The sequence below is a fragment of the Elephas maximus genome, chromosome 4 (assembly GCF_024166365.1).
Source record: "Elephas maximus indicus isolate mEleMax1 chromosome 4, mEleMax1 primary haplotype, whole genome shotgun sequence".
Lineage (NCBI taxonomy): Eukaryota > Metazoa > Chordata > Mammalia > Proboscidea > Elephantidae > Elephas > Elephas maximus.
This window is the reverse complement of record NC_064822.1, coordinates 133,218,977-133,234,231: the sequence shown is the minus strand read 5'-3', so window position 1 is coordinate 133,234,231 and position 15,255 is coordinate 133,218,977. Positions and strand designations below refer to the sequence as shown.

Genomic DNA, 15,255 nt, shown 5'->3' with positions numbered 1-15,255 from the left:
AACACTTTAAAGAGGTCTTTTGCAGATTTGCCCAATGCAATGCATCATTTGATTTCCTGACTGCTGCTTCCATGGTTGTTGATTGTGGATCCAAGTAAAATGAAACCCTTGACAACTTTCATCTTTTCTCCGTTTACCATGATGTTGCTTTTTAGTTCAGTTGTGAAGGTTTTTTTTTTCTTCATGCTAACGTGTAATCCATCCTGAAGGTTGTAGTCTTTGATCTTCATCAATAAATGTTTCAAGTCCTCTTCACTTTCATAAAGCAAGGTTGTGTTACTTGCACATCAAAGGCTGTTAATGAGTCTTCTTCCAACCCTGATGCCGCATCCTTCATATAGTCTAGCTCCGATTATTGGCTCAGCATATGGATTGAATAAGCATGGTGAAAGGATACAACCCTGATACCCACCTTTCCTGATTTTAAACCAAGCAGTATCTCCTTGTTGTGTTCAATGACTGCCTCTTGGTCTATGTACAGGCTCTGCATGAGTACATTTAAGTGTTCTGAAATTCCCAGGCAGGCTAGAAGTCCGAATTCAGGGTGCAGGCTTTAGGGGAAGTTTTTGTCTGTCAGCTCTGGAGGAAAGTCCTTGTCTGTTTTCAGCTTCGGTTCCTGTTTCCTTGGTGATCTTCCTGTAGCGTCACATCTATCTATCCCCCTCTCTGCTTGCTTCTCTGTGCCTAATCTGCTCATTTTATATCTCAAAGGTGACTGGCTTAAGATGCACCCTACACTGATATGGCACCATTAACATAATAAAGAAAACCCTGTTCCCAAATGGGATTACATCCACCAGTACAGGGGTTAGGATTTCCAACACAAATTTTTGGGGGACACAATTCAATCCATAACACGGCCATTGTGAAGACAGCTTCTGTGTACATTTCTTTTGGATATATACCCAGGCATGGAATTAATGGGTCAAAGTATGTACATGTTCAACTTTACTAGATGCTGCTAACACTTTAAAAAGTGGTTGTATAATTGTATATTTCCTTCAGCATTCAAAAGTTGTAGCTGCACTACATCTTCTCCAATACCTAGTATTTTCTGCCTTCACGAGAGCCATTCTGATGAGCGTGGTAGCCAGTGTGGTTTTAATTTGCATTTCCCTGATGATTAAAAGAGAGAAGCATTTTTTTTCAGGTGTTTATTGGCCATTTGAATATCCTCTTTTATTAAGTTTTTTTCTTTTTAAGACTTTTGCCCAGTTTTTCATTGGGTTAACTGTCTTTTTCTTACTGCTTTGCAGGCATTTGTTTCTTATTCTGAATATGAATCCTTTAACAAATATATATGCTGCAAATATCTTTTACCACTCTGTGAGTTGTTTTTCTCTCTTAATACTGTCTTTTGATGAATGGAAGTTAATTTTAATATAGTCCAATTTTTTTTCCTGGTTAACATTTTATGATCTGTTTAAGAAATCTTTGCATACTCCAAGGTCAAAAAGTTGTTGTTTTTCTCAAAAAATTTATTGTTTAACCTTTCACATTTGGATCTGTAATCCATCTGGAATTGATTTTCTATTAGTATGAAAAACGGGTCAAGTACATTTTTTTCCATATGGATATCAAATGATCCAGCACCATTTGTTGAAAAGCTCATTACGTCCCCTCTGTACTATACTCTGATAAATCAGGTGACCACTTTCTTTCCTCTCTCCTCTTAACAAAAATAACTAACTACATTTAATCACAAAAAAGTAAGAGTCATTGTAGAAGATACAAAAAATTGCAAAAACATGAATACTCATTGTAGGAGATAAAAAGAAAAAATATGGTTAAGAAAATGTTACTACTCTAACAATCCCACCTCCCAGGTAGAATTAGTATTAACACTTTTGTGTATATACATCATGATACTTTTCTATGGCTGTACACTTATTAATACCTCATAAACCAAAATGGGACCATATTGTCAATTCTGGTTTTTAAACTGCTTTTCAGTTAGTATAGAAAGAATATCTTTGATGTCAACAAGTATGCATCTAAAACATTTTTTTTTATTAACTTTTATTGAGCTTCAAGTGAACGTTTACAAATCAAGTCAGACTGTCACATATAAGTTTGTATACACCTTACTCCGTACTCCCACTTGCTCTCCCCCTAATGAGTCAGCCCTTCCAGTCTCTCCTTTCGTGACAATTTTGCCAGCTTCCAACTCTCTCTATCCTCCCATCCCCCCTCCAGACAGGAGATGCCAACACAGTCTCAAGTGACCACTTGATATAATTAGCTCACTCTTCATCAGCATCTCTCACCTACCCACTCACTGTCCAGTCCCTTTCATGTCTGATGAGTTGTCTTCGGGGAAGGTTCCTGTCCTGTGCCAAAAGAAGGTTTGGGGACCGTGACCGCCGGGATTCCTCTAGTCTCAGTCATACCATTAAGTATGGTCTTTTTATGAGAAGTTGGGGTAAAACATTCTTAATAACAGTATCCCATTTTCCCAAGATTTGTTTGACATTGACTGGCTCTCTCACGGTTTTTCCCCTTCTTAAAAGATGTGTAACTTTAGATTCACAAATTCTGAATGTGAAAGTTCTTAAACCCGTTGGTTATCACTTTAGATAAAAATATAAACTTCAGCCAGAGAGCAACTAAAAGTGGCTGTTAGTTAGCAATAGCTCAACTTTCTTGTTGTCCCAGTTAGTACAATTATCTGTTGCTCTTTCTTCCTCTGGAAAATCTCACCACGCAGGCTGAACAAACAAGGCTGTTGCAACACAATAAATAATTCTCCAAACTCTATTTCTTCTATCTTTAGTTAATCTAGTTAGTATATCATCCTGGTTTTATTATTTAACCTTTTTGAGCTCAGTTTCCTTCTTGGTACAAAAACAAGTAATGTTTTTCCCACAGAGGGTTGTTATGCGGATTAAGTGAGTTAATATCTGCAGTTTAAAACAGTTCCTGGCATATCGTGAGCTATTACTATTTGTTATGCTGTGAGGTGCCGTCAAGTTGGTTGCAACTCATAACGACCTCATACACAACAGAATGAAACACTGGCTGGTCCTGTGCCATCCTCAGAAATCAGCTATCCATACGGTTTTCACTGGCCACTTTTTTCAGAAGTAGGTTTCCATGTGCTTCTTCCCAGTCTGTCTTAGTCTGTAAGCTCCGCTGAAACCTGTCCACCATGGGTGACCCTGCTGGTATTTGAAATCCTGATAGCACAGTTCCTAACATCATAGCAGCAAGCAAGGCACCACAGCACCACAAACTGACAGACAAGTGGTAGATTATTATTATTCCAAAAACCTTCTGAACAACATTGGAACATTGTCAGGTATAGTGCCAGAAGATGAGCCCCTCAATTTGGAAGGCACTCAAAATACGAGCTTTTGGGACCTTCATTTGTTGATGTGGCTCGACTCATAATGAGAAGAAACAGCTGCAAACACCCATTAATAATTGAAATGTGGAATGTATGAAGTGTGAATCTAGTAAAATTGAAATCGTGAAAAATGAAATGAAATGCATGAACATTGATATCCTAGGCATTAGTGAGCTGAAATGCACTGGTATGGGTCATTTTAAATCAGACAATCATATATGGTCTATTATGCCAGGAATGACAATTTGAAGAGGAATGGTGTTGCATTCATTGTCAAAAAGAATATTTCAAGACCTATCGTGAAGTACAAGCCTGTCAGTGATAGGATAATATCCATATACTTACAAGGAAAACCAGCTAATATGACTATTATTCAAATTTATGCACCAACCACTAAGGCCAAAGTTGAAGAAATTGAAGATTTTTACCAACTTTTGCAGTCTCAAATTGATCAAACATGCAATCAGGATGCATTGATAATTACTGGTGATTGGAATGCAAAAGTTGGAAACAAAGCAGGATCCATAGTTGGAAAATATGGTCTCGGTGATAGAATGATGCCAGAGATAGCATGAGAGAATTTTGCAAGACCAATGACTTCTTCATTGCAAATACCTTTTTTTCAACAACATAAACAGTGAATATACACATGTACTTTGACAAATGAATACAAAGGAATCAAAATGACTACATCTGTGGAAAGAGATGATGGAAAAATCCAACATGGTAAGTCAGAACATGGCCAGGGGCTGACTTCAGAACAGATCATCAATTGCTCATATGCGAGTTCAAGTTGAACTTGAACTTTAGTACAAATTAGTACAAGTCCACAAGGGCCAAAGCTTGACCTCGAATATATCACATCTGAGTTTACAGACCATCTCAAGAATAGATCTGATGCACTGAACATTCAATGACCAAAGACCAGATGAGTTGTGGAATGATATCAAGGACATCATATATGAAGAAAGCAAGAGGTCATTAAAAAGACAGGAAAGAAAAGACAAAAATGGATGTCAGAAGAGACTCTGAAACTTGCCCTTGAACATCAAGTAGCTAAGTGAAAGGAAAAAATGATGAGGTAAAAGAGCTGAACAAAAGATTTCAAAGGGTAGCTGGAGAAGACAAAGTAAAGTACTATGACGTGGAAAGCTGGAGATAGAAAACCAAAAGGAAAGAATCCGCTCAACATTTCTCAAGCTAAAAGAACTGAAGAAAAAATTCAAGCCTCAAGTTGCAATATCGAAGGATTCTATGGGGAAAATATTAAACAATAGAGAAGGCATCAAACAATGGAAGGAATACAGAGTTGCTATACCAAAAAGAATTGGTCGATATTCAGCCATTTCAGGAGGTAGCATGTGATGAGGAACCAATGGTATTGAAGGAAAAAGTCCAAGATGCACTGAAGGCGCTGCTGAAAAACAAGACTCCAGAAATTGACGGAATACCAAGTGAGATGTTTCAACAAGCGGATGCAGCACTGGAAGTGCTCACTTGTCTATGCCAAGAAATTTGGAAGCTAGCTACCTGGCCAACCAAATGGAAGAGATCTATATGCCTATTCCAAAGAAAGGTGATCCAACCGAGTGTGGAAATTATCAAACAATATCATTAATATCATACACAAGTAAATTTTTGCTGAAGATCATTCAAAAGCGGCTGCAGCAGTATATCTACGGAGAACTGTGAGAAATCCAAGCTGGATTTGGAAGAGGGTGTAGAACCAGGGATATTATTGCTGATGTCAGATGTATCCTGGCTGAAATCAGAGAATACCAGAAAGATGTTTACGTGTGTTTTATTGACTATGCAAAAGCATTCGACTGTGTGGATGATAACAAATTATAGATAACATTTCAAAGAATGAGAATTCCAGAACACTTAATTGTGCTCATGAGGAACCTGTACATAGATCAAGAGGCAGTTATTTGACTAGAACAAGGGTATACTGCATGGTTTACAGTCAGGAAAGGTGTTTGTCAGGGTCGTACCCCTTTACCATACTTATTCAGTCTGTATGCTGAGCAAATAAGCTGATAAGCTGGACAGTATGAAGACGGATGGGGCATCAGGATTGGAAGAAGACTCATTAACAACCTGCACTATGCAGATGACACAACATTGCTTGCTGAAAGTGAAGAGGACTTGAAGCATTTACTGATGAAAATCGAAGACCACAGCCTTCAGTATGGATTACACCTCAGCATAAAGAAAACAAAAATCCTCACAACTGGACCAATAAGCAACATCATGATACACAGAGAAAAAAATGAAGTTGTCAAGGATTTCATTTTCCTTGTATTCACAATGAACATCCATAGAAGCAGTACTCAAGAAATCAAAAGAAGGGATCACAATAGAGGGCCCTGTACAGAGCTGGAGAAACATGTAGAACAAAATTCTAACTCACAAAAAAAGACCAGACTTACCAGCCTGACAGAGACTGGAGAAACCCTGAGAGTATGGCCCCCTGACACCCTTTTACTCACTTATGAAGTCACTCCTGAGGTTCACCCTTCAGCCAAAGATTAGACAGACCCAAAAAACAAAAGTAGACTAAAGGCGCACACCAGTCCAGGAACCAGGACTAGAAGGCAGGAGGGGACAGAAAAACTGGTAATAAGGAACTCAAGGTCAAGAAAGGGAGAGTGTTGATATGTCATGGGGTTGTTAACGAATCTCATAAAACAATATGTGCAGCAACTGTTTAATGAGAAGCTAGTTTGTTCTGTAACACTTGATCTTAAGTACAATAAAAATCAAAAGATGCATTGCATTGGGCAAATCTGCTGCAAAAGAGCTCTTTAAAGTGTTAAAAATAAAAGATGTCACCGTGTAGACTAAGGTGCACCTGACCCAAACCACGGTGTTTTCAATTGCCTCATATGCATGCAACAGCTAGATGATGAATAAGGAAGACCAAGTAGAACTGATGCCTTTGAATTGTAGTACTATCGAAGAATAGACTATACCCTGGGCTGCCAAAAGAATGAATAAATCTGTCTTGGAAGAAGTACAACCAGAATGCTCCTTAGAAGCAAGGATGGCGAAACTCTTTCTCACATACTTTAGACATGTTATCAGGAGGGATCAGTCCCTGGAGAAGGACATCATGCTTGATAAGGCAGAGGGTCAGCGAAAAAGAGGAAGACCCTCAAAGAGATGGACTGACAAGTGGCTGCAACAATGGGCTCAAGATAACAATGACTGTGAGAATGGCAAAGGGCTGGGCAGTGTTTTGTTCTGTTGTAGGTAGGGTTGCTGTGAATCAGAAGCGACTTGACAGCACCTAACAACATATACAGCACTACACAATTACAACAGAAATGTGGGGACCTTTCTTCACTGTATACAATTTCTAATGTTTATCCTGGATCATCTTTTTAAAAATTACAGCTTGATGAGATCAAGAGGAAGTAACTAAGTATCCCTATTATTATTCTGGCCCCACCAATGGACTTTAAAAACCATATCTAGTCCCAAAGAAATGTTAGAGCCCTTTCTACACCTGCCAGTGACTTAGCAATACAATAGGGGAATTGGTCGTTTAAAGAAACGTTAAATATTAACACGCTGAGGGCATTTATTCAAGAAACAGTCATTGTGTGATAACTGCTAAAGGTAAATATAAAATGTGCTATGGGGTAGCTAATTAAGCCTGAGAGGGTCTGGGAAAGCTTCTCATAGGAAATGCCACCAAGCTGATTTTGAAGGATCAATAAAGGAGAAGAGGGGGAAGGAATCCCAGGTAGAAGGAACACTACCTGCAAAGGAGGCATTAAAGGTGTCATTAAAGAGTTTTAGAAAAGATTTTACTAACTCACATGAGATCGTATATGTAATTTGTAGCTTCAAGTCTGGGCAATGGCATGAGAAGATTCTTTAAGGTTCTTCGTTCTAAAATTCTAGGACAATGTGTTTGGAATTTTGACACACAATAGAGTGTTTAACTAAGCAAGATAAAATGTGCCAACAATCCAGTCTTGAACCAGATTGACTACATAGGCATGAAGACAGATGACACATTAATTATTGTAATGATCCAAAAGTGATGGTATCAGAATATTCCTTTGCATGTACAGCTAGTCACTTACGCTGAGGTTGCATTCTGACGTACGTAGGATATCTTCTTTTAATTTGTTTTCATTATGATTGCCTTTTACTATCAGTATCTTTATAAATGCTACCTTGTCCCTGGGGGTTGGAAACATTACATATAAATTTACAGATAATGATAAATAACATCAACAAATTATGTGGTGGAACACTGTAAGCAGTACATATTACTAATGATAAAATGTACAAAAAAAAGTTGTAACTTGAATACACAGTAAGTCGAAGACCACCTCTACACACAGTTACTTTTCATTATTTTCCCTCTGATACTAAAAGTCCATTTTAGTCTTTAATTTATTGCTAGGTCCCTGGGTGGTGTAAATGGTTAAGCACTGGATTACTAGCTGAAAGGTTGGAGGTTCGGATTCACCCAGAGACGCCTCATGAGACAGACCTGGCAATCTCCTTCCAAAAACCCTGTGGAGTAGTTCTACTCTCACATACATGGAGTTTCCATGAGTCGGAAATGACTCCATGGCAACTAACAACAAAAAGAGTTCACTGCTAATAAGGAAGTTTAAGGAGAATGAAGACCATTTAAAACAGTGATGGAGTGGTGGATGGTGAAGGCAAAATGGTGGTGGATGGTGAAGACAGGGAGGAGTAATTTCCGTAGATTATTTCTGGCATTTTTTTGAATTGTAAAAGAACATTTGATTGTAGTCTTTTAAGAAAAGTAATTTTTGTGTATGTATTTTTAATAGATTTATGAAGATATAACTCGCATACCATAAACTGAAAATTTTAACAAAAAAATCTATAATCTTACCAAATAACACTTTGATATTTTGATATATACATCCTTCTAATCTTTCTTCCTAAATTTTTCTTAGATGTAAGCACCTGACTTGAAGCAGTAAAAAGACAGTACCAGTTATAAAATTTCATTGACTAAAAAAAAGCATGTTAAATACATACCCAATACATATATTATGTGAAAATTTCCCAAATGTATAGCAACAGTTATCTCAGAGAGGGTTAAGGAGAACCAGAGTTGTTGAAAGCATCTAGTGCTGCTGTAACAGAAATACCACAAATGGATGGCTTTAACAAAGAAATATATTTCTTCATAGTAAAGTAGCCTAAAAGTCCACATTCAGGGTGTCAGCTCCAGGGGAAGGCTTTCCCTCTCTGCTGGCTTTCTCGTCAACCTTCCCCTGGACTAGGAGCTTCTCCATACAGGGACCCCAGGTCCAAAGGACCTGCTCTACTCCCAGCACTGCTTTTTTTTTTTTTTAACTGTGCTTTAAGTGGAAGTTTACAAATCAAGTCAGACTCTCATACAAAAATTTATATCCACCTTGCTATATATTCCTAATTGCTCTTCCCCTAATGAGACAGCACACTCCTCCCCTCCACTCTCTTTTCGTGTCCATTTGGGCAGCTTCTGACCCCTTCTGCCCTCTCATCTTCCTTCCAGACAGGAAATGCCAACATAGTCTCATGTGTCTACTTGATTCAAGAAACTCATTCTTCACCAGTATCTTTTTCTATCCCATTGTTCAGTCCAATCCTTGTCTGAAGAGTTGGCTTTGGGAACGGTTCCTGTCTTGGGCTAAGAGAAGGTCTGGAGGTCATGACCACCGAGGTCCTTCTAGTTTCAGTCAGACCATTAAGTCTCCAGCACTGCTTTCTTGGTGATATGAGGTCCCTATGTCTCTGCTCACTTCTCTCTTTTATAGAGGCAAGTGATTGACTCAAGACACAACCCAATCTTTAGATTCAGTCCTGCCTCACTAACAGAATTGCTGCCCATCTTCCCTCATTAACATTACAGAGGCAGGATTCAGGACATACAGGAAAATCACACAATACCCAGAATCATGGCCCAGCCAAACTGATACACACATTTTTGGGGGGGACATAATCCAATCCATGACGAGGGAGTAGGGGGAACAAAAAGAGATTTTAGCTTTATCTAGATCCAATTTTTAAGAAAGAACAGATTTCGTGTAATTTAAGAATGTAAACATTAGAACAAAAAAAGAAAAACCCAAGCACAAAAAAAGTCACTGCATTTATAAAATAAACTTTGAGGGGGGTGGTTATAACAAATGGAAGAGAATTAACACGTTCAGTCTCGGCAGGAAAAATAATTTCAGGAGTCCTGCCTCACCAACATGGCCTCATCCCCACTCCATCTACAATCTTTCTGATTCATTAGTTTCAAAGCCATTAATATTGCATCATATGATTGAGAAATGTTGGAATTATCAGTCCTCAGACATTCAAGTAGCTGAACCAGCTTTTTATTTCCCTCCATAAAGATCACCATCTTTCAGCTACTCTTAAAGGAAACACTGATTAGAATCAGGTTAATTAACACACACAGAGTGAACACCTACATGTTGCAGTAATATTCCAGACCACTTGGGGTTATAGCAACAGATAGTTCATAAAGAGATTAAATAACTAAGCTGCATAATTGTTTTCATTTTTATACACAACTTACCTAGGATTAGGTGACATCTTTAGGATGCTAGTACAATTCCTTCTCAGTGTGAAATAAATCCAGGTGTGGTTGGCCCTAGTATACCCACTGTGCATAAGAGGCAGCAGCTGTTCATAAGGCAAGCATGCAGCAAAGTTTATAATACTTCACCTCATGTGATTTTCTTTCTACTAGGCCTATTTCTAATTGGAGTGGGGTTGGCATTTCTGCATAGAAACAAGAAAGAGATATGTGTACCTAGGCAGAGGCACAGACATTCCAAGAAACAAAAACACTAAGAATAGAATGACCTGCTTTATATCAATTTATTGTTCTCCTGGTGGCCCCATCCGATGTGAGCTCAACATGCCACTCTTTGGAGTCTTCAGGTCTCCCTCAGGAGCTTCCTTTTCCTTTGCACTCTCCTCTGCTGTGTAACAGCCTGAGAAATACCGTATCTTCACCCTACCTAGGCAGGCAGTACCTATGGTTTTATTATACTGTTGTTACATGGAGCTTTTTCCATAAGAAGAGTATTTTGAATAAAGTGCTCTTGCTAAGGAAAGAAGAATAAAATGCTGAATTAAATATCCAAGTACAAAAGATGTTACAGTAAAAATTTAAAAAACAAACAAAAAAGAGCCAGAATTCCTTATCCATAATTCTCACATCCACAAAGCTCTGAAAACAAAGTTGCTTCACAAGTTTGGCAGCAAACTTATCTGGCGGCAAAACCTGTCCTGACTTGATCTGAGGCTCTATGTGGTCTTTGTTTCTCGCAGTTGGTATAGTTATTTACACAAACACCAGAGAAATATTAGTATGCTTGAAAATGGGGTGCTTTTTGGGAGTTTTAAGTAGAATAGTTTCTATGTACCCTGCTACTCTTCTAAAATCTGAAAAGTTTTGATTCCAAATCACAACTAGTCGTAGGTTTTCAAATAAAGAATTATCAAGCACTATTTCCCCAAACTGTTAATGACACGGTGATTTTACCAAACCCAAAGATAGTCCCAATAAATAATATTTTTGTTCCATAAAATGTCATAAGGTTAAATCCCCAGGAAAAGAGAAAAGACACATTAGAAGAACTGCAGAAATAAACAGGCTACACAAAAACTTGCCACAGGAATTCCTTGGCAGGCGATGTAGCTGTAAGATTCTGTATAATTCCCAGTAGTTATTGAATCCGTGAGTGGTGCAAGCGGTTAGTGCACTCAGCTACTAAACGGCTACTTACCAAAACAGAGGCTGGAGTCTACCCAGAGGCACCTTGAAAGAAAGGCCTGTTGGTCTACTTCTAAATAATCAGCCACTGAAAACCCTATGGAGCAGAGGTCTATTCCGACACATACGGGATCACCATGAGTTGGAAAAGACAATAGCAACTAGTTACTGGTTGGTTTACTGAATCCATAAAGGCAGCATATAGCACTGCTACTAATAACTGTCTGCCTAAAAATGACAAGTACCTCTCTTTTGAAGCTTCTTTTAGGTGTAATGCTCAAAGATGTTCTTTTTCAGGGGTTCTCAACCCAGTTAAACATTACAATTTCCCAGAGAGCTTTCTAAAAATACCCATGCCTGGGCCTCACCTTCAGATATTCTGATTTAGTTGGTCTAGAGGGGTCTTGGCAACAGTGTTTTAAAAAACTCTCTAGGTTGCCAGGGGCCACCCAAGGTGCAACAATTAGTCTCTATTCACAAGGAGCAACAGACGAAGGAGAGTCAGGAAGAGAAGGAGGATATGTGCAGCTTATTGCCTTTATGAACAACTGCCTCTTTTGCCATGAGATCAGAAGAACGGGATAACACCTGGCTACAATTACTGAACGTTTTGATGAAAGATTCCATAGAAGAATTTTGATCAAAAGAGGGAACTGCAGAACAGAATTTCCAATTCTCATGGACTCCAGACTTTCTGAAGCCATGGAGGCTGGATGAACTCCTGAAACTACTGCCCTGAGATAATCTTTAAATCTTAAACTAAAAATATCCCCTGAAAACCAAACAATGTTTTTTAGCTTAACTAGTAAAAAAGATCTGCCTTGAACATTATGCTCTTTTAAGAACTACATATATGGGATCAAATTGATGGCAGCAACTCAAAAGATTAGATAGGAACCTTAGGGGCAGTGAGTTTATGTTAATGAGGGAGGAACAACTCTGAAAAGGAGGGTGAGAATGGTTGCACAACTTGAAGAAAGTAATCAGTGTCACTAAATTGTACGTGTAGAAACTGCTGAGTTGGTGTATGTTTTGCTGTGTATATTCTCAACAATAACAACAAAATAAATAGAATTTAGAAGGGGGAAAAAAAAAAAGAAAAGAACTTGGGTGACAACCAGAACAGAATTAATCAGAATGTTGACACATTGTGGAAAATGTAATCAATGTCACTGAAGAATTTGTGTAGAAACTGTTAAACGGGAAACTAATCTGCTGTGTAAACTCTCAGTGAAAACATAATATTATTTTTAAGAAAACCAAAACTCTCTAGGTGATTCTAATGTGCAATCAGAATTTTAAAAAGTCAGCTATTCTGCTTTAATCTGTCTAGAGGGGACCAACTGCAGGATGCAACTCTGACAAGCTAATCAGAATCTTTGAGGGTGAGGCCTGGACAAAAGTTTTGTTTTTTTGTTTGTTTTAAAGATGGCCCAGTGATTCTAATGTACAACCATAGTTGAAAACCACTGGTTGAGACCCATTGAGTTATTTGGCTTAAGGATTAGTGTGTCAACTGCCTTTCTTTTCCCTTAACCAAGTCAGTCCTACGTCATCAATGTCGTAGGGTCTGGATCACTAACAAAGAATTCTAAGCTTTATCTGCTCTGATGGTGTAACAGAGGTGGGGATAGAAAGGTATGGAAATCATATGAGAAACATTTTAAAATACTTTTAATAAAATAATTTGTACCAAGTCAAAACTCCTTTGGCACACAGTAAATCACAGTGCAGAACAATGTCAAAAAGCAGAATTCACTTTAGTTGAGGCTGCACAACTTAGAAGGTACACAGCATCTTCCAGCAGCTTCTGGTATAGCAAATAAACAGTAATTTTCCAGTGACTTTAATAGCTTAGGAGGTCAATGCTAAGCCAGTTCCTGTATGGATTTCAAAGAATGTTAAAAAATACATTTAGAAAATATTAAATTCAATATAGTTCCTGCTCATAGAGGGACCCCGGAGGTCATGGTCCCCAGACCTTCTGTTGGCCCAAGACTGGAACCATTCCCAAAGCCAACTCTTCAGACAGGGCTTGGACTGGACTAAAAGATAAAAAATGATACTGGTAGGAGTGACCTTCTTGGCTCGAATAGACAGGAGACTATGCGGGCAGCTATTGTCTGAAGGGGAGATGAAAAGGCGGAGGGGGTCAGAAGCTGGCTGAATGGACACAGGAATACAGGGAGCAGAGGAGTGTGCTGTCTCATTAGGGGGAGAGCAACTAGTAGTACATAGCAAGGTCTATATAAATTTTTGTATGAGATTGACTTGATTTGTAAACCTTCACTTAAAGCACAATTAAAAAAAAAAAAAAAAAGGTTCCTGCTCAGAGAGCAACTGAAACATATAGTAAGGTGCACATTTTTTAGATATAAGACAAATCTTTTGCTTTTACTTAAAAGTATTTTTTTCACACATTCTCATGGTCATCAGAAAAAGACATTTATTTATTTTTTATCGCAAACCCTGAGGCAGGAAGAAAAATGTAGACTAGACAAGACTGCTCACTAAGAACCAAATTCAACACTTGTCACAGTTGTGAATGGGAGAAGTCCCAGATACTAAATTTATTTAGGATTCCACACACATCAGCTTAGTTGGCTTAAAACAGACACAACATTTGGGTAACTGGCACAGTAGCATTTCTCTGCCACAACTGGGAAGCATTTTAAAATTTCATCACTTTTAACCCTCGCACTGGTTTAAACAAAGCAAAATTTCCATCAACCAGGTAGGAAAGAAGCCCTGGTGGCGCAAATGATTAAGCACTTGGGTGCTACCTGAAAGGCTGAGGGATGGAACCCACCTTGTGGTTCCGTGGGAGGAAGACCTGGTGATCTGCTTCCCTAAATATTACAGTCAAGAAAACCCTATGGGGCAGTTTGACTTTGTCACATGGGGTTGCTGTGAGTTGAAAACGACATGACAGCACCCAGCTCCAACTCTACTCCACTAGGTAGGAACTTTCAGTTTCAGGAGTGGATAAATAAAGCTTCACTGCTAAGAAACTCCATGCAGCAGAAGAAAAATATGCATAAGTTCTCTGCACTCTTTCACTAGAAAGATACCAGCAGTTACAAAGGAGTTGATGAGAGCAAAAAATGTGGAATCCTATTATAATGGAATATGGGAGAAGGTGGTACTTCTGATTACACCCTTAAAATTACTATTCTTAACATGGAACTTGAAATTGAAAATTTAGCTGAACTCACCACTGTTTCAACCTGCGCAAATAAGATTCACTCCCTGGGCCACAAAACACAAGCAGCTGTTGGGAGCAAGAGAGCAATAACAACAGAGGAAAACAGATTCACTGCATTGTTATCAAGAATGGGTTTCCCTGAGATGTACTTTGCCTCGTTTGTTGGACTGTTGACCACCATGCCGGTGCTTTCATCCAAACCTGGAATGGGAAGGAAGCAAGTGAGATGAAAAATCCGAATGACTTGATTTAAAAAAAAAAAAGAACAAACTAGCTTTTCTCCAAAGGAGACTATCTATTAGATTCTCAGCCACTTGTAAAATGGCTTTTAGTAGATAATTTACATGGCAAGAGATATGGAACCTTTGATTACAAAAGACCTCTTTGAATAAATGGATTTCACCACACATCAATACTGTTTTCTCAACACCCCCGAATTCGCTTTAGTAATAGAAGAGAGAACATGAAAAGCAGAGATGGCATGAAATTGGCAGGCTGGGCTGCCTTCCCAGTGGTTCTCTTCCAAGACCAACCTGTAAGGCCCCTGAGAGTAGGGGTCATGTCTGTGGCCTCAGCACTGGATACACAGGGCCCAGCATGGAGTTGTCACAAAGGAGGCACATAAAGATTTACAAATGAATTTAATCTCTCCCACTGCCCAATTTTTTTTCACTTACTCGATATGGCCTGAAACTTGCCCAGTTAGAAAGCTACTGACCCTTTAGTGTGAATTAAAATCAGATTGCTTCCTCCTTGGCAGCTAGTTGAGGCTAATGAAACTCAGAGAACAAATATTCTGACTGGTGAGCAGGGGAGTGGAAGGATGAGCACATCATCTCTGGGCATGAAAAGCACTGGGAAGACTGTACTCAGGGAACCTTTCTCCCCTTGTCTTCATGATGCTAATCAAAGGAGAAAATGTGGTTG

General features: G+C 38.7%; 1 protein-coding gene across 3 annotated transcripts in view; it reads right to left on the bottom strand.

Moving 5' to 3' along the window:
• Positions 1-1,904: 1,904 nt before the first annotated feature.
• Positions 1,905-15,255, bottom strand: part of TMEM19 (transmembrane protein 19) — a 31,255-nt gene continuing 17,904 nt past the window's right edge. For all 3 annotated transcript variants that reach the window (XM_049883899.1, XM_049883900.1, XM_049883901.1), the window contains one exon: positions 1,905-14,529. In XM_049883899.1, coding sequence (XP_049739856.1) covers positions 14,366-14,529 — 164 coding nt within the window. In that variant the 3' untranslated portion in view covers positions 1,905-14,365. The remainder of the gene's footprint in view (positions 14,530-15,255) is intronic.